The sequence below is a fragment of the Scyliorhinus canicula genome, chromosome 4, assembly GCF_902713615.1.
Source record: "Scyliorhinus canicula chromosome 4, sScyCan1.1, whole genome shotgun sequence".
Taxonomy (NCBI): Eukaryota; Metazoa; Chordata; class Chondrichthyes; order Carcharhiniformes; family Scyliorhinidae; genus Scyliorhinus; species Scyliorhinus canicula.
The window spans coordinates 200,640,769-200,661,278 of NC_052149.1; the positions used below are offsets into that span (position 1 = coordinate 200,640,769).

General features: G+C 43.4%; 1 protein-coding gene across 12 annotated transcripts in view; it reads right to left on the reverse strand.

Annotated features, from left to right (window-relative positions):
* Positions 1–20,510, reverse strand: part of jade2 (jade family PHD finger 2) — a 204,093-nt gene that overhangs the window by 107,580 nt on the left and 76,003 nt on the right. For 10 of the 12 annotated variants that reach the window (XM_038795873.1, XM_038795874.1, XM_038795872.1 and 7 more), the window contains one exon: positions 19,202–19,359. In XM_038795873.1, coding sequence (XP_038651801.1) covers positions 19,202–19,359 — 158 coding nt within the window. Of the gene's footprint in view, positions 1–19,201; positions 19,360–20,510 lie in introns of those variants that run through there. The other 2 variants (XM_038795878.1, XM_038795879.1) reach the window with 2 other exon arrangements.

The following is a 20,510-nucleotide window of genomic DNA, read 5'->3' on the forward strand; positions in this document are numbered from 1 at the left end:
TTTTAAATTTCTCCGATCTGCAGGCTTGCTGCTTTTTCTGGCCAATTTATATGCTTCCTTTTTGGCTTTAACACTATCTCTGATTTCCTTGTTAGCCATAATTGAGCCACCTTCCCTGCCTTATTCTTGCACCAGACAGGGATGTATAATTGTTGAAGTTCATCCATGTGTTCTTTAAATGTCTACCATTGCCTATCCACCGTCAACCCCTTAAGTATCCTTTGCCAGCTTATCCTAGCCTATGCACATCTCATACCATCAAAGTTAGCTTTACGTCTCAGACTTAACTGTATCATTCTCCATCTTAATGAAGAATTCTACCGTATTATGGTCACTCTTCCCTAAAGGTTCTCATGTCACCATGTTGCTAATTAATCCTCTCTCACTGTACAATACCCAGACTAGGATGGCCTGCTCTTGAATTGGTTCCTCGACATATTGATCAGGAAAACCATCCCTTATACATTCCAGAAAAATCCTCCTCAATTGCATTGCTACCAGTTTGATTAACCCAATCAATATACAGATTGAAGTGACCCATAGTAACTGTCGTACCCTTACTGCATGCATCTCTAATTTCCAGTTTGATGCCATCCTCATAACTCCAGTTTGGTGGTCTGTACACAACTCCCACTAATGTTTTTTGCCCTTTGGTGTTCCGCAGCACAACCCATACAGATTCCACATCATCCAGGCTAATGTCTTTCCTTACTATTGCATTAATCTCCCCTTTTACCAGGAAATCTACCCCATCTCCCTTTCTTTTCCATCTATCTTGCCTGAATATTGAATACCCCTGGATGTAGAGTTCCTATCCTTGGTAACCTGGAGCCACGTCTCAGTGATCCCAATTAGATCATATCCGTTAATGATCGCCAGCGTAGTTAATTCATCAATCTTATTGCAAATGCTCCTCCCATTGAGACACAGAGCCTTCAGGCTTGTTTTTCTGACATTTATTTTCCCTTTTAGAATTATGATGTAATGTGGACCTTTTTGATTTTTGTCTTTGGTTTCTCTGCCTTCCACTTTTCACTTTACTGCCTTTTGTTTCTGCCCCCAACTTACTTCCCTCCGGCTTCCTGTATCGGTTCCCATCCCCCTGCCATATTAGTTTAAACCCTCCCTAACAGCACTAGCAAACACTTCCCCTGAGACATTGGTTCCAATCCTGCCCCGGTGCAGACCGTCCAGTTTGTACTGGTCCCACCTCCGTCAGAACCGGTTCCAATGTCCTAGGAATTTGAATCTTTCCCTCTGCACCATCCCTCAAGCCACTTATTCATCTTAGCTATCCTGCCATCCCTCCTCTGACTAGCATGTGGCACTGGTAGCAATCCTGAGATTATGACCTTGAGGTCCTGCTCTTTAGTTCAACTCCGAACTCCCTAAATTCAGCTTATAGGACCTCATCCCATTTTTTACCTATAGCGTTGGTGCCTATATGCACCACGACAGCTGGCTGTTCACTCTCCCCTGGCTGTTCATCATCCCCCTCCAGAATAGACTGCAGCCGCTCCGAGATCGTGAGGACCAAGCTGGCTCTCCTTTCACATTAAAAGTGAGCGAATGTGGCATGGGTCAGGAAAGTTAGCCAGTTGGCAAAAGTGGATCACAGGAACAAAAACTTTGAAAAACATTATCCCAGTGAACCTCTTCTGAACCGCCTCCAATGAAATATATTCCCTTAAATAAAGGGACCAAAACTGCTCACAGTGCTCCAGATGAAGTTTTACCATTGCCTTGTACAATTGCAGTAAGGCTTCCCTACACTTCAAATCTAGCCCCTTTGAAATAAGGACCAACATTCCATTAACCTTCCTGATTACCTGCTGCAGCTCTGTGCTTCGTGCTGCTGCTTTCTGCAGTTTTTTCCATCTAAATAATACTGTTCTTCCAAAATGAACAACTTCACTTTTTCTCACATTAAACTCCATTTACCAATTTTTTTGCCCATTTCTTAACCTATCAAGATCTCTTTGCAAACTGTTTGTATCCTTCTCACAGCTTGTCTTTCCACCTATTTTTGTGTCCTCTGAAAATATGGCTACAGTACATTCGCTTCCTTCCTCCATGTCATTAATATATGTTGTAAACAGTTGCGGTCTCTGGGAGCGGCATGGTGGCGCAGTGGTTAACACTGCATTCACACGGCGCCGAGGACTCGAGTTCGATCTCGGCCCCAGTCACTGTCCGTGTGGAGTTTGCACATTCTTCCCGTGTCTGCGCGGGTCTCACCCCCACAACCTAAAAAGATGTGCAGGGTTGGTGGATTGGCCATGCTAATTTGCCCCATAATTGTAAAAAAATAATAGTGTAGTCTAAATTTATTTTTAAGAAGTTGCGGTCCCAGCACTGATCCCTATAGAACTCTACTGGTTACAGGTCGCCAACCTGAAAAATAACCCGTTAGCCCCTCTCGCTGTTTTCTGCCCATTAGCTAATTCTCTATCCATGCCAATACACTACCTCCAACGCCATGGGCTCTTATCTTATGACTTAAGTTTTGTGAGATACCTTTTCAAACACCTCCTGGAAATCCAAATACAACACATCTATTGGTTCCCCTCTATCCACTCTGGTTGAGACTTCCTTGAAAAATTAAATTAGTCAGACACAATTTCCTTTTTATGAAGCCATGTTGACTGTGCTTGATTAGATTATGATTTTCCAAATGTGCTGCTATTACTTCCTTAATAATTGATTCCAACAATAGATGTTCAGCTAATCGGCCTAAAGTTCCCGCTTTTTGCCTCCCTCCTTTTTTGAATAAGGGTGTCACATCGGAATTTTCCAATCCTCCAATACTACTTCAGAATCCAAGGATTTTTTGAAAATTACAACCAACACATCCACTATCTCTGTATCTACTTATTTTAGGATCCTAGGATGCAAGCCGTAGGCCAGGGGCTTATCTACCTTTAACCCCATTAGTTTGTCTAATACTACTTCTCGAGTGATGGTGATGGTATTTAATTGTTCGCCCCGTATTCTTTCGTATTAATGGGATGTTTGAAGTATCTTCCACCATTGATGCAAAATATCTGTTTCACTCCTCTGCCATTTCCTCATTCCCCATAACTGTCTCCGCAGATTGATTTTCTGAGGGGCCTGTGTTCACTTTGACCTCTCTCCCTTTTTAGATATTTAAAGAAGCTCTTATCATCAGTTTTTATATTCCTTGCTAGTTTGCCGTCATAGTTTATTTTCTCTCTATTGTCGTTTTTGTCCTCCTTTGCTGGATTCTGAACTTACCTCAGACTATAGGGCTTTCACTGACTTTTGCCTCCTTATATGCTTTTTCTTTTACTTAATAACCTCCTTAACTTCTTTGGCTAGTCATGTTTAGTTTATCCCTCTCTTAGAATTTTTCCTCCTTACTGGGATATATTTCTGCTGAGAGTCATGAATTACTTCCTTAAACATCTGTCACTGCTTCTTTACTGTCTTTCCCGCTAATCTATCGGCCCAGTCCACTTTAGCTGACTCTATCTTCATTTCATTGCAATTCCTTCTATTTAATTTAAAAGTTTCTCACTCTTAAACTGAATATTAAATTCTATCATGTATTTCGGCAAACTGAGAAGCAGCTGAATAAGGCAGACGAAAGCAATTCAGAAAGGACTCAAGTAGAAATTAATTTGGGATGCTGCAGAACTAAATTTAAGAAAATCTTTAAGTTTGGATGAACATTTCTAATTGAACTACTAACTATTAATGTGCTAATTTATGTTGTGATGTAGTCATTTAGTCACCTGTTGGGTCCACCTAGTGAGCCCACCTCAACAATCCCAAGTACAGAGTTAAGGAATTGGCAGGGAAGCAAAATTAAACTCCGCCCCATTGATTACAGATGTAAAAATCTGCTACACTTCTCCCTTCTGCAGACTGTCCAGTGACTTCTCCTGAAAGGACCCAGAAGTTGTCAGTGAGGTTTAGGTCAGGCCTCAGCTATGGTATTCACTCACAGTCAAGTAGCTTCCATTGCCGCATGAATTTGGCTCTTAAAGAATCTTACTGGTAGATTCAGTGAGTCAATGTACCCACTACTGAGGCATGAACCTCTGAGTTCAAGCACTGGTCTGTACTGAGCTAGCACATGACATATAAAGCCAGGGAGAGATCTGGGGATAAAGAGAGAAAGTCTGGGGATAGAGAGAGATTCTGGGAGAGAGAGAGAGAGAGTCCGGGGGAGGGAGAGAGAGTCTGGAGGAGAGAGAGAGAGTCTGGGGAGGAGAGAGTCTGGGGAGGAGAGAGAGAGTCTGGGGAGGAGAGAGTCTGGGGGAGAGAGAGAGTCTGGGGGAGAGAGAGAGTCTGGGGGAGAGAGAGAGAGAATCTGGGGAGAGAGAGAGATTCATTGAAAGAGCAAGAGACAGGGAGTGGACACATTAAATGGCTTCAGGTGGTGGTCTCATTGTTATCCAGAATCCAAATAGAGGAAAAAAGCCATGGTTTCTACTCCTGCGGTGATATTGCACATGTGGCAATGTTGGAAATCAGCAAAATCTAGCTCATGCCATCACAGTGGAATAGTCAACTAAAACATTCTATCTAGATTCATGCCTGTAAAAATGGTGCAGGGTACCAGTGGATTTCCATCAGGAAAGGAAGGGACAAAACTGGAGAAGAGATGCTTACATTGGTAAATCTATAAAACTGGAAATGGTTTAGTACATGAGATATTAGGTCTTTGTTTTCTCTGAAGTCAACTATGGTCCCTGGACAGAGGGTAGAAATGGAAGAAATATCCCCTGATCCCCCTACTATTTGTTTTGTATCAAAATTGTTTTACGCAGTTGAGGGCTGTTCAGACATGTCAACAATGATAAATCCAGCTGTGTCATCCAAAAGAGTTTGTGCAGAACATCGAATGGGTTTTTGCAATAACGAAGAATTCAGTTGAAAACTGCTAATTCAAAAATTAAACCCAGCAATGAGTCACTCCTTCTTCTTTTATTACCCTTCTTTCCCACTGAACTATTTGAATGTTTATCAGCTGTTCCTTATTTCTCTGCTTGTAGCTCTCTGCACTTACTTATTAAGGCCACTTGCGTTGTCTATTTATGCTGCCAGGGATTGTGGGTATATGAAGTCACTTGCGGACTGACTGGGCTGAATCTTTCCAGGTCCTCAGGGGCGGGACTGAGAGCAAAACTGGAAAATTGCACGTTTGGTCAGCTACCTGGCAGGTGGCCAATTTGGTCCATTATTGGCCAACTGGGGGAAAGTTGAAGGTGCCACGGGATTGCAGGCAGTTGGGAGTTGGACCCGCAGCAGCAAGCCTACTCATCTCAGAACAAAACCAGTTAGAATGGGATAGCCATAACTGTTGCTGTAAGCCCCCCCGCCCCCTCTCCAACCCATACGCACATTGACATCTCTAGCCATCTGTGGTTCTGAATTTTTCCTAAGACCAGAGAGAGGGCCTCCATTTTGAGGTGGCCTCGCATTCTCCTGTCTACTTTAGCAACACCCACCTCTCAATGGGGCTGCTAGCCAGACATCTTCTGTTTCCCTGGTCCGCCCGGCATCCTTAATTTATCAGAACTCCCGGAGGTGGCTTCTTAATTGTCCGCCTCTGAGAAGATTGCAGCAGACTTAGCTCCACAGCCAGCTCTGTGTTCCTAGCCCAGAATCGAGGCTGCCATTGGGATTGTGACACAACTGAAAACATTCATCCCATTGTTCATGTGGAAAACCTTCTTCCCATTCCCTCCATCCCCCTGATAATGGCATCCAATTTAATATGCGTTATTGCAGGATGGGGCAAACACGTAGGAAATACCATGAATCATTGGCTTCTTTTCACTCCACTCCCCTCAATATGACAATTAATATACAGACGATGCAGTTACGTTGAGCATAATTGCAAGAATGCAGAGTGCCAGAAAACCCAAATGCTATGCCAGCATGCTGCCAATCTTGTAGCTTACAGAACCAAGCCATGTTGTCCTAATGCCATCGAAAATTCCACATACTCTGCCTCAGGATGCCAAGTGGATCCCAATGCTATTCCAATTTTAGGGCTTGTCAAACTTTGCAGCAAATTTCTGAATCATCCAAGTTGATCTCAATGTATCCCAAATAGGGAGGTAGAAATAATTCAGACAATCAGGCTGGACTTTAGGGGCTCACGCTTCCTGTCTGGATGGCAGTGTCGATTTCCAGTTGATATTTCATGTGGTTGGCAAGAGTGTGAATTCTACCGTCTCATTTTACAAGAAAGAGCAAGTTATTCATAACTCAGGCAAGCGGCTGCAGTGAGCATCTACAAGGCACATTTCAATTCAGGATCCAAAAGCATGCAACATTTTGCTCTATAATGTACTTTATTATTACACCCTCAATTGTGAGTCATCCAATAGCACTCAACAGCTGGCCCACTTTTCGCCACTGCTGTTATAATACTGGCTCTGAGAAGGTGCGTAAAAGAGGCTGGGTTGGAAGGAGTGAAAACTCGCCTTTCAGATCTCTTCATCCCTTCCATGGAAAAGCACCACTCAACTGGTGATAGTAATTGGTCGCTCACAGTGCGGAGAAGCACTGAGCTTCACCTATTTATACAAAGTAATAATTCCTAACATACCGCCTTAATAGAAAATGATCACATTGGGCTCAAAAGCCTAGGTTCAGCGAGAATGAGTTTGAAAGAGCTCTGCACATGATTAATTCCATTTTAAAACGTCCTTTGCAGCTTACCACAAAAGAGACACAGCTCCACATGTATCTGTGCTAATGTTCACAACTAAAAGAAAAAAAGCAGAATTTGCAACTATTCTTTTTTTTGCAAGTCACCTTAAGAGACCAACATGTCATTTGGGAAACACATGTGGCGTTTGAAACATGTGATCTGCTGCCTGAACCTGACTTTCCCAGAGCTCCTAACCTCCCTTTGTGTAATAATTAACATCTCATCGCAAGGAAGGAAGATGAATCTCTTACAAACAATGTGCAGACCACGAATGGCATCCATAAATTAAAGGACTTGCATCTAACAAACCACTGCTCTTGCTTTAATTTGTTGGGAAAGATATACAGACGCACATGGCAAAAGACCAAGGAAACAATATCCAAACTCTCTCAAAGAAAACCAAGAAGGCTCATTGACAACCGTGCAGTTTTTTTTCCTCAAGCTAATTCTTCCATGAGGACGACGTCTTACCTACAGAGAGTCTTGTTGATTTCTCTGGACAAAGATGATGTTGTTTAACATGCTAAATGTTAGGTGGAATTATGATGGATTCCACGCCATCACAAATAATTCATTGGGAATTTGATTGGAACTGTCTAAATTAATTTTGCAAACAGCAAAGAGACAGAGTGGATGTTTATCCTGTCAATATGGTGTTTTTCCTGGTTGAATTTGAATCCAGACTAGAAGCACTGAAGGTTAACCTGTTAACGCATGAAGTTAGTTAAATGCACATTCCACTTTCTCTTACCAGGAGTTTGGATTTCTTTACCAGAATCCTTTCACTTACAACATTCCATATTGAAACATTATATTTCGGTACATGTCACGATTCCATCCAATCAGCACACAGTGAAGATAGGATATATCACAATATATAACTGTCCACATATTTTTTCCAATGTATACGTTTCAGTTGGAGAAATGTGAGATTAATTGTTGATATTCAATAATTGACAAACTCCATAGGATTCATCATTGACCTATAACATCTTTCCTAACCATTGTCATGGGATTGAAAGCTAAGTGAGCTCACTGCACAACGTGGTGCAAAAATCATTATTCAACAGCTTGTGGAGTTGAAAGATATAACTGTTTGATTCAATGAATCTATTTGGCAGATTAAGTTCTCATCAAACTTTCCAGGACAATGATCTATCTTACAAAGGTTATCCAGTATAACAGCACAGGATTCTTCCTATTTAGGGAGAAGCAACAAGCATGTCAACATTCAGTATTTCATGTTGATAGTCATTTGTTTTACGTCAGTGTGTCAGATTCTGTTGACATAAATCAACTCAGTAGTCCATTCTGCTAATGCATTCAATGGGAGGGAAATTTGATAACCCTTGAAAACATGTATGGAGATCACGGCACGCGAGTAACTCACATCAGTTTGTTGCATTGCATGGTTAATTTTTTTGCTGCTGCTGCTCCGATCAGATCTCTGCGCACAGCCAGCACTACCCCTGCTGTTCCATTGCTATGCACATCATCAGGGGCCCCGATATTACTCGTGGCTAGTGCTACTTAAAGTCAGCCTGCACCTCTGAAAAGGGGAGATGCATTGTGGCCTCAAGAAGCCATGGGTGTCATTTGAAAATTCAAAATCTCCACTTTGATATTTTCAGTAATAGCTAAAATGCGAGAGAACACACACCAACGTTTTCAGGTATTACGTTAAACGTCTTGGTGAAAGAGCTGGAAAGACAGCGATATGTCTTTATCTGCAGAGTTCTTCCATTCAGAGCCTGAGGAGGCAATGGAAACAAGTAGGGGTGGAGATCAATGCCAGAAACAAGAATTCAGAACAAGAGGTTTAACGATCTCATATGGATTGTCAAGTTGAATTATCTTTTATTAATTTACAGGATGTGAGCATCGCTGGCTAGGACAGCATTTATTGCTTATCAAAATTGTCCTTCAGAAGGTGGTGGTGAGCTGCCTTCTTCAACCGCTTCAGTCTCTGTGGTGTAGGTACACCTGCAGTGCTGTGAGGGAAGGAGTTCTCGGATTTTGACACAACAACAGTGAAGGAATGATGATATATTTCCAGTAAGAAGTCTTACAACAGCAAGTTAAAGTCCAAGAGTTTTATTTGGAATCGCGAGCTTTCGGTGCGTAGTTCCTTCATCAAGAGCTACGCTCCGAAAGCTCATGATTCCAAATAAACCTGTTGGACTTTAACCTGGTGTTGTTAAGACTTCTTACTGTGTCCACCCCAGTCCAACGCCGCCATCTCCACATCATGATATATTTCCAAGTCAGGAGGATGAGTGACCTGGAGAGTAAAATCCAGGTGTTGGTGTTCACATGTGTCTGCTTCCCTTGTCCTTCTGGACAGTAGTGGTCCTGGGTTTGGAAAGTGCTGCCTCAGTAACCTTGGTGGGTTCCTGCGTGCATCTTGTGGATGGTACATACTGCTGCCGCTGTGCATCAGTGATGGAGAGACTGAATATTTGTGGAACGGGTGCAAATCAAGCAGACTGTTTTGTCCTGATGGTGTCAAATGTCTTGAGTACTGTTGGAGCTGCACTCATCAAGGCAAGTGGGGAGTATCCCATTACACCACTGATGTGCCATGTAGATTCCGTACAGGCATTGGGGAGTTACTCGCCATAAGATTCTTAACCCCTGACCTGCTCTTGCAGCCACTGCATTTATACGGCTGGTCCAGTTCAGTTTCTGGTCAATGGTAACTCCCAGGATACTGATAGTGGGGGATTCAGTGATGGTAATGCCATTGAATGTCAAGGGAATTAATTAATTCATCTTCAAATGGCATATCCTACCATCTGCACCACAAGCCTCATCCATTGCTCAATGCACTACATTCTCATGTCCCACCTACCAATAATTTCTATCAATCTGTACTCAAGCAAGCCTCACACACGCCTTGCTCGTAACTGATTATTACTATCCCAGACCAGACCCCAACTATGGCGAGGATACTGGATGGAAACCGCAACATTTTAGAACTGTGGTAGGTCTTCTAACCAGCCTGCCGTAGCACATGTCCACTCCGGTGGCCACTGCTGCTCTGTGCCCTGGGTCAGCAGGCCCGTCTCCCACCCCCCACAACCCCCGAAGCAAAACGTGTGTGTATTGGGACACTTTTTAACTAAGGCCGGACCAGTTAGCCAGGAAATTTCCCAAGTTAAGCTACCTATGTTGGTAGCCAAAATCTGGCCGTATGACTCTCTATCAATGATATTTCAATTAAACTGCTAGCATGGACTGTGTGCACTAGTCAGGTGTACGTTATTAAAACCTCAGTTACGGTAGCCCCTCACGTAATTGCAGAATAAAGCTCCATCTACTATGCTTTAGCTGAATGCCTTGATCTCAGTTTTAGATATTCCCATTGTTCACATCACCTACCCTCTGGCACTAAATTGGTCATTTTGGTTAACGTGCAAGTCTTGTCAGTCTGTTGCTGTTAGCTTGAATCTGTTGGCAGTGAGTTGATGCTGGCTCATACCCAATTTATAAGACAGTCAGAAGATCTAAAAGACTCATCAAACTGAAAGATCCCAAATGTATCATTCAGTCTCGCCTTACAGTTTGGATCGCAACCTCATTTTAAAAGGAAGTAGCAAACGCTTGTTTTTGGCTAATTTTAGTGGCACCTCTTTTAACTGGTGTTAAAGCACTGATAGAGCGCAGTGTATTGTTGGTGTCATCAAAAAGAGGTAATGTCCAGGAAAATTAGAAAGCACAAGCGACAGAATGAAAAAGCTGCACTGACGACTACTAGTATTACAGCTGAATGTTTGGAGATTTCTGTTCCCGGCTTTCTAAGCCTCCCAGGAAACTCATCTGTTTAAAGGGCCGCTCTCTGATTGTGGTTAACTGATCAACAGCATGGTAATTTTCAAATGAAACAACTGACAATCAAATTGATTTGAAAAGCAGGCATCAAAGCCGTACTGAATTATTACCAAAGCAAATTATTACAGTCTCTTGTGGTGAACTAAATAAATATACATAGAGGGATGCCTCTTTAAAAGAACCCCTGATGCTATGATTCCTTAAAAGTAGTTTTGATGGGAGGGTCTCAGTTTGAAACTTGTTCTACTGGTGAGACTATCTTCCTTTATCTTCTAACCTTACTCTCCTTTCCCTGCTCTGAAGATGGGATATTGGAGAGCAGCTTTCGCAACCCGAGGACATTCCAAAATGCTCCACAGCCAATTAAGTATTTTTGATCTGTAGCCACTGTTGTAATGTAGGAAACGCGACAGTCAATTTATACAAAGCAAGGTCTCGCAATGAGCAATGTAATTATGACCGGATAATCTATTTTCAGGTATTGGTTGCATGAGGAATAAATATTAGCTAGAATGGGGGGCATCTTCCCTGCTTTTTTTTCCAAGTAATGACACTGGATCTTTTAGGTCTACCTTGAGAGCTGATGGGCCATGTTTAACATCTTACCTGAAAGATGGTATTTCTGACAGTGCAGCACTGCACTGGCTTGTTAGCCTGGATTGTGTGTGCTGTGTGGGTCCTTCCTGTTTATTTCCCTTATTTCCCCTTTCTTTTTTCTTGCTGTCCTTATTTTGATCCATGGACAATTAATGTCTCTTTAAGGCAAGCAGCACGTATCTTTAATTTTATCACAAGAAGCCAGAAGTTACAAGATCGATCACTTTGGCTAACCTGTGCTGGTTTAAACAAGAGACCACACACTTGGCGGCACCAATGAGAGAGAGGGTTTGATTAATTGGCTGTTGCCCAATGAATTAGCCAAAAGGCAGTACTCTGAGTGGTAACAGGTGATGATTGAATTATATCCCAGTGGAATGCTTTTGAGTCCAAAAGAGTTTCAGTTTTGATTCTGGCAGCCCAGGGGTAAGAAACAACTCTATCTCTCCACAGAGGAATCTCCAGATGTTGGTGTTCCCATGTGTCTGCTACCTTTGTTCTTTTAGATGGCCATGCTCATGATTTGGAAGGTGCTGCTGAAGGAATCTTGGTGAGTTCCTGTAGTGCATCTTGTAGATGGTACACATGGCTGCCACAGTGCAATGTTATTGAAAGGATTCAATATTTGTGGAAGGGGGAGCAATCAAGCGGGCTGCTTTGCCCTGGGTGGTGTCAAGCTTCGAGTGTTGTTGGAGCTGCACTCATCCAGGCAAGTGGAGAGAGTATTCCATCACATGTAGAGAGGTGGTCACACCGCAGACTAAGGCTTCACAGGCAGGAAGAGATTGGGTGACCACCAGACAGAGCAAGAGGTCTAGGCAGGCAGTGCAGGAATCTCCTCTGACCATTACCCTGCAAAACAGATATACTGTTTTGGATACGGTTTGGGGGAATGCCTCAGGGGAAAGCAGCAACAGCCAAATTGTTGCACCGCGGATGGTTCTGCTGCATGGGAGAAGAGTAAAAAGTGTGGGAATGCAATAGTTATAGGAGAATAGACAGGTGTTTCTGTGGCCGCAAACGAGACTCCAGGATGGTATTTTGTTTCCCTGGTGCTAGGGTTCTGGAGTGGGAGGGTGAACAGCCAGTGGTTATAGTACACATTGGTACAAACTATATAGGTAAAGAAAAGGGATAAAGTCCTAAAGGTAGACTATAGGGAGTTAGGAAATAAGTTGAAAAGTAACGATCTCAGGATTACTACCAATGTCACGTGCTGTTCAGAGCAGAAATAGCAGGATATATCAGATGGTTACATGGCTGAAAAAGTGGGGAGGGTTTCAGATTCCTGGGACATTGGGATGGGTTCTAGGGGAGGTGGGACCAGTACAAACTGGACGGATAGCACCTGGGCAGGACCGGGACTGATGTCCTATGGGGAGTATTTGGCAGGGCGATGGGAACCTAAGCAAAGGGTCAGAGGAGAGGAAAACAGGGATAAGAACAAAAGACAGAAAGGGAAATAAGAAAAGTGATAGGCAGAGAAATAAAGGGCAAGGATGAAACATGGCCACAGTGAATAATAATGGGAACAGGACAAATAAGTGCCGTAATGCACGGAACATTCGCAATGAAGTGGATGAATTAATCATAAACAGGTATAGAGTCATAGATGTTTACAGCATGGAAAGAGGCCCAGCTGATCCATGCCGCCCAGTTTCTATCGCTAAGCTAGTCCCACTTGCCTGTATTTGGCCCATATCCCTCTATACCCACCTTGCCCATTTAACTGTCTAACTGCTTTATAGAGGACAAAATTGTACCCGCCTCTACCGCTGCCTCTGGCAGCCCGTTCCAGATGCTCACCACCCTCTGTGTGAAGAAATTTCCCCTCTGGTCTCTTTTGTATCTCTATCCTCTCACCTTAAACCTATGCCCTCTAGTTCTAGACTCCTCTACCTTTGGGAAAAGATGTTGACTATCTACCATATCTATGCCCCTCATTATTTTTTAGACCCCTATGAGATCACCCCAAAGCCTCCTACGCTCCAGGGGGGAAAGTCCTGGCCTATCCAGCCTCTCCTTATAGCTCAGACCATCAAGTCCTGGTAGCATTCTCGTAAATCTCTTCTGCAATCTTACTGTTAAACAATATCCTTCCTATACTAGAGTGACCAGAATTGAACACAGTATTCCATGTGTGGTCTTACCAATGTCTTGTACAACTTCAACAAGATGTCCCAATTCCTGTATTCAATATTCTGACCAATAAAACCTAGCTTGCTGAATGCCTTCTTCACCACCGTGTCCACTTGTGACTCCAACTTCCAGGAGCTATGAACCTGTACTCCTAGAGCTCTTTGTTCTGCAACTCTCCCCAACTCCCCACCATTAACTGAATAGGCCCTGCCCTGATTTCATCTAACAAAATTCATCACCTCACATTGATCCAAATTAAACTCCATCTGCCATTCGTCGGTCCACTGGCCCAATTGTCAAGATCCTGTTGGAATCTTATATCACCTTCTTCGCTATCCATATGCTACAATCTTGGTGTCATTTGCAAATTTACTAACCATGCCTCCTAAATTCTTGTATCCAATTGGCTACCTCGCCCTGGATTCCGTGAGATTTAATCTTTTACAACAACCTACTATGCGGTACCTTGTCAAAGACCTTGCTAAAGTCCATGTAGACAATGGCAACCGCACTACCCTCATCTACCTTCTTGGTTACCCCTTCAAAAAACTCAATCAAATTCATGAGACATGACTTTCCCCTTACAAAGCCATGCTGACTTTCCCTAATTAGCCCTTTCCTGTCTAAATGCCTGTGGATCCTGTCCCTCAGAATACCTTCTAACAACTTACCCACTACATAACTAAGACTCACCGGTCGGTGAGCCCCGGACTTTTCCCTACAGCCCTTCTTAAACAAGGGCACAACATTTGCTACCCTCCAATCTTCAGGCACCTCTCTTGTGGCTGTCGATGATATAAATATCTCAGCTAGGGGGCCGGCAATTTCCTCCCTAGCCTCCCACAACGTCCTGGGATAAATTTCATCAGGTCTCTGGGATTTGTCTATCTTGATGCGCTTTATACCTCCAGCACCTCCTTCTCTGTAATATGTACACTCCTCAAGACATCACTTTTTATTTCCCCAATTTCCCTGACATTCGTGCCTTTCTCAACAGTAAATACTGATGAGAAATATTCATTTAGGACCTCGCCAAACCCTTGTGGATCCGCACATAGTTGACCCTGTTTATCCTTAAGAGGTCCTACACTCTCCCTAGTCACTCTTTATGTATCTGTAAAAACTCTTTGGATTATCCTTTGCCTTATCTGCCAAGACAATCTCATATCCCCTTTTTGCCCTCTTGACTTCTCTCTTAAATCTACTCGGACAAGCCCTATACTCCTCAAGCGATCCACTTGATCCCAGCTGCCTATGCATGCCATATGCCTCCTTCTTCCTTTTGACCATGGCCTCAATATCCCGAGTCATCCAGGGTTCCCTACTTCTACCCGCCTTACCCTTCACTCTAAGAGGAATGTGCTCACCCTGAACCCTAGTTAACACACTTTTGAAAGTCTCCCACTTACCAGCTGTCTCCTTGCCTGTAAACAGGCTCCCCCAATCAACTTTTGAAAGCTCCTGCCAAAATTGCCCTTACCCCAATTTAGAATTTTAACTTTTGGGCCAAAATTATCATTCTCCATAGCTATCTTAAAACAAATGGAATTATGGTCACTGGTCCCAAAGTGATCCCTCACTAACACTTCCGTCACCTGCCCTTCCTTATTCCCCAAGAGGAGGTCAGGTTTTGCCCCCTCTCTAGTCGGGCCATCCACATATTGAATGAGGAATTCTTCCTGAGTACACTCGACAAATTTCTCTCCATCCAAACGCCTATTGCTATGGCTGTCCCAGTTAATGTTGGGAAAATTAAAATCCCCGACTATTACCAACCTATTTTTCCAGCAGCTATCTATAATCTCCTTACATATTTGCTTCTCCATTTCCCACTGACTATTTGGGGGCCTATAGTACAGTCCTATCAAAGTGATCTCATCCTTATTTTTTAGTTCGACCCATAAAGACTCAGTGGGCGAACCCTTGGATATAGCCTCTCTCTGTACTGCTGTGATGTTGTCCCTAATCAAAAACGCAACTCCCTATCCTCTATTTCCTGGTCTATCTTTCCTATAGCATCTGTACCCTGGAACATTGAGCTGCCAGTCCTGTCCCTCCTTTAGCCATGTTTCAATAATAGTTATAATATCCCAGTCCCATGTACCTATCCATGCCCTGTGTTCATCTGCCTTGCCCATTAGGCCTCTTGCGTTGAAATAAATGCAGTTCAATCTGTTTCTCTGCCTTCCACTTTTCTTTTTACTGGCTTTTGTTTCTATCCCTTCTTTACTACCCTCTGACTTCCTGCATTGGTTCCCATCCCCCTGCCACATTTTTTAAAACCCTCCCCAACAATGCTAGCAAACAACCCCCCTCGGACATTGGTTCCAGTCCTGCCCAGGTGTACACCGTCCGATTTGTAATGGTCCCACTTCTCCCAGAACCGGTTCCAATGTCCCAAAAATCTGAATCCCTCTCTCCTGCACCATCTCTCAAGCTACGCATTCATCACATCTATCCTGGCATTGCTACTCCTACTAGCACATGGCACTGGTAGTAATCCCGAGATTACTGTTTTTTTATGCTCTTGACGTAGCATGAGCTGCTTCCTTGATGGGCACTCTGACAAAGGAAGGTTCAGACTTGAAGATAGCTTTAACACATTTATTAACCTGTTAACAATTCTCCTACTTGGATTCGACTCTCCTGTTAATCCTGCTATAGCTACTCAAACTGACAAACCAGTCTGCTATAATCCAGATGGTGGGTGTGATGTGTTGAATCAATCTTGTGTATTCACGAAGTGTCTCCACCGGAAAGAGGAAGATCATGTGTGCCGAGTCCTTTTATATGGGTTGGTGTAATGCCCTCCTGTGGTAGTGTCACCTCTGTGTGTATCGTGAATGCCCATTGGTCGTGTCCTATCTTACTGGCCTATTGGTTGAATGTCTGTGTGTCATGTCTCTGGTGCTCCCTCTAGTGTCTAGCTAGTCTACGTGTATTTACATTAACCCCTTGTGTATTTACAATGATGCATATCACCACAATTACTACCTTTGAGGTCCTACTTTTTCCTAACTCCCTAAATTCAGTATGTAAGTATGATGTAGTCGGGATTACGGACACATGGCTGCAGGCTGACCAGGGATAGAAACTGAGCATCCAGGGGTATTCACTATTTAGGAAGGACAGACAAAAAAGGAAAAGACAGTGGGGTTGTATTGCTGGTTAAAGAGGAAATTAACACAATAGTGACGAAGGATATTAGCTCCGATGATGTGAATTTGTATGGGGGGAGCTGAGAAATGCCAAGGGGGTGAAAACATCAGTGGGGTTATATATATGACCACCAAACTGTAGTGGACATGTTGGAGATGACATTAAACAGGAAATTTAAAATACATCCGATAAAGGAACATCTGTAATTATGGGTGACTTTAATCTGCATATAGATTGGGCAAATCAAATTAGTAACAGTACCTTAGAGGAGATATTCCTGGAATGTGTACGGGATGGTTTTCTGGACCAACGCTTTGAGGAACCAACAAAAGAACAGGCCATCCTAGACTGGGTATTGTGTAATGAGAATGGAATAATTGGCAATTTAGTTGTGCAAGGTCCCTTGGGGATGGATGAGTGACCGTAATATAGAATTCTTCATCAAGCTGAAGAGTGATGTTGATGATTCTGACGAGGGTCCTGAATCTAAATAAAGGAAACTATTATGCAGCGACGGTTTGCCAGGCTGATCGCTGGGATGGCGGAACTGATGTATGAGGAGTTCGGGTTATATTCTTGAATAAGGAGCGATCTCATAGAAACCGATAAAATTCTAACAGGACTAAAAAGGGTAGATGCGGGAAGTATTTTCCCAATGGCGGGGGAGTCCAGAACTAGGGGTCACATCCTAAGGATACAGGGTAAACTGTTCAGGATTGAGATGAGGAGAAATGTCTTCACAAAAAAAAAACGGTGAAACTGTGGAATCCTCTACCAAAGGCCAAACCATTTGTGCTTTCAAGGAGTTAGATAGAGCTCTTACGGCTAAAGGGATCACAGGATTTGGAGGGCAAAGCAGGAACAGGTTACTGCATTGGATGATTAGATTAGCCATGATCCTAATGAATGGTGGATCAGGTTTCAAATAGCCAAATGGTTTACTCCTGCTCCAATTGTCTATGTTAAAACTCAATTTCCTTTTTTCTTTTGGTTACTTCTTTCTGTTGTTTGGGTGTAGTTGAAATTAAATCGCTAATGATTATTGATTATTTTTGGCCTACTGCTGACCTCCCGGTTACTTACATATTTCCTCCTCTGAAGCCCTTCCAGCATTTGATGTTCATTGCATATCCCTCTTATGTTGGTGAGATCTTCCGGCTGTTCACGCCAGCAGGATCTTCAGGTCCTGCCAACGGCTCACCCGCGCCATTCGTTTCCCGGTGGCGTGGGGTGGATTCAATGGAAAATCCCATTGACAGCAGTGGGCCAGAAGATCCCGCCACTGGCCAGCAACCCGCCTCCGATGAACATGCCTTGGGGAGGCCAGAGAATCTCGCCTTTTGTCTTTTAGCCCAACAGATATAAATTCTCTATCTTGCTGTTGGTCAATTACTAATCCTCACTGCTCTTGGCCTCTCGTGGCCTTTGCCCTACAGAAATTCTAAATGTTGATGACCAATTCCTTTGACGTTGCTATTTCATGTAATCAGAGACAAAACCTTCCCTGGCCATTTCCTTGTATCCTTTACTACCCACATTTTCTACCCATTCACAACTCATCTGCCTCCACCCATGGAAAGGAATCACTCCCCAGAACATCTACAATTGCACTTTCAACCCGTCAACTGTGTAACATTTGGCCATGCATTCCCCATAATATGGTCACCCCCAAAATTCACAAAATCCCTACCAATTTCCTAGCACGTCCATGTTTGAATTTCCCCAATTAGGTTTTCCTGCCACAAGACTGAAACAGGTCTAAACAAAGTGGCATCTAGTATAACTATGACCATGGGACACTACTGATCTTTATACACTCTGTAACCTTTGACACCCAAGAAGCATGCTTCTTGCAAAGCTTCTCCTCCATTGTCCAGCACAGTGAGGCTGCCTTTGTTTGACCTATCCAACCACGGCCAGACTATTTCTATGATGTGGAGATGCCGCCGTTGGACTGGGGTGGGCACAGTTAGAAGTCTGACAACACCAGGTGAAAGTCAACAGGTTTGTTTTGAATCACTAGCTTTCGGAGCACAGCTCCTTCATCAGGTGAATGAAGAGGTGGGTTCCAAAAACACAGATATGGACAAATTTAATGATGCAAGATGATACTTTGAATGTGAGTCTTTGCAGGTAAAATTGAATTTGTCTATATATGTGTTTGTGGAACCCACCTCTTATCATAGAATTTACAGTGCAGAAGGATGTCATTCGGCCCATCGAGTCTGCACCAGCCCTTGGAAAGAGCACCCTACCCAAGCCCACATCTCCACCCTATCCCCTGTAACCCAGTAACCCCACCTAACCTTTTGTTTGGACACAAAGGGCAATTTAGCATGGCCAATCCATCTAACCTGCACATCTTTGGACTGTGGGAGGAAACCAGAGCACCCGGAGGAAACCCACGCAGACCCAGGGAGAACATGCAGACTCCCTGGGACCCTGGAGCGGTGAAGCAACTGTGCTAACCACTGTGCTACCGTGTTGCTTCTTCATTCACCTGATGAAGGAGCTGCGCTCTGAAAGCTAGTGATTTGAAACAAACCTGTTGGACTTTAACCTGGTGTTGTAAGACTTCTTACTGAGACCATTTCCAGCAATGGTTTCTCTTCCCATGTGGCAGTCACTCAATAAATGAAAGCTCTTCTTGGTGTTGCGCACATTCCAATACCAAAACAATATACTTGAACAGATTAGCTAATGAATCACAAACTATGCATTGTTGCAGCTGCACCTGGACCACTCAAGAGTTCCATATAATAACCAATGGCTACTGTGACCTACCTCACCACTGGTTCGGGGATTGACTCAGTATTAGCTGGCACCTGTACACCCTTTTCCCATTCCTGTCGCCATGGGTCAGCTAGTATGTAGTACTCGTCCGTATTTAGCTGGCATGCTTCAGGGAGTTTCATGGCAGTGATCAGATCTGTTCGAAAAACCTTTTGGGAAAAAGCAAGAGACAATGTATTAGCTTTTGCTGATCCCTTGACAGTTGCTTCATCGCATAAAGCTTTCTTTTGATTGGGTCAAGATTGACACAAAAAATACAACTCCATTAAAAGGTAGAGGTGGTCCCTTTAAAAACCGATGTGAGCAATAATGCAAATGAAATCAGAAAATGGTAGACTAGTTAAATTGGCGGCAGGGTAGCACAGTTAGCACTGCTGTTTCACAGCGTCAGGGACCCAGGTTCGATTCGCGGCTCGGGTCATTGTCTGTGCGGAGTCTGCATGTTCGCTCCATATCTACGTGGGTTTCCTCCGGGTGCTCCAATTTCTTCCCACAAGTTTCAAAAGACGTGCTTGTTAGGTGAATTGGACATTCTGAATTCTCTCTCGGTGTCGAGGAATTGGATCATGTATCTGGCATCCATGGAAATTAATAATGAATCCGGGACTGGAACTCTCATGTTAAATTCAACCCCCCAAAATTGGGGAAAAAATAGTTATTAAAGAAACTGCCCACTCTACGACGCCTTGGTACCTTTCTCAATCACCCTAACACCCCATCCCTTCCCACAGCACCTTTCCCTGGGGAGTCAGTGAATTAGTGGTAATGTCACTGGACTTCATTAGGAAAACAAAGATAGCTTTGAGGGAGTTATATTTGTATTGGTAAACATTAGAAATAAGGTATAGTTTTAAGTGGGTTTAATTTAATATTCCTGTACCTGGCTGGGTAAAGCCTGTAGTTAGAGTCATGCTAAACAAAGGTGTACATAAGTGTGGGTATTGGTTAAGTTCAAATTGTGTTTCTATTGTGCTTAGAGAAGGCCACGATGTGAAGAGTAAAGAATAGGCCTGCAGACGTGAGCGGCGTTGCTCGCATCTGGGGCCTTGTACAGTAGGGAAGCTTTAAAGTTTTAGTTTAACTAATTTGATTGCCGTTTGAGATATGTAGTGAGAGAGAAGACAGCACTCACAGCTCTGCTACAAGAAGTTGGCACAGAAGGCTAGAGAGGTCACCTCTCTCAGCTTTGCTAGTAGAAAAGCCATACCATGGAGTATTGATTAAGAAAACAAGTGGAGATATCTGAAGAGTTCCTTAACATTTCTAATGTTGAGGAAACTGGATGAATGAATAGAAGTGT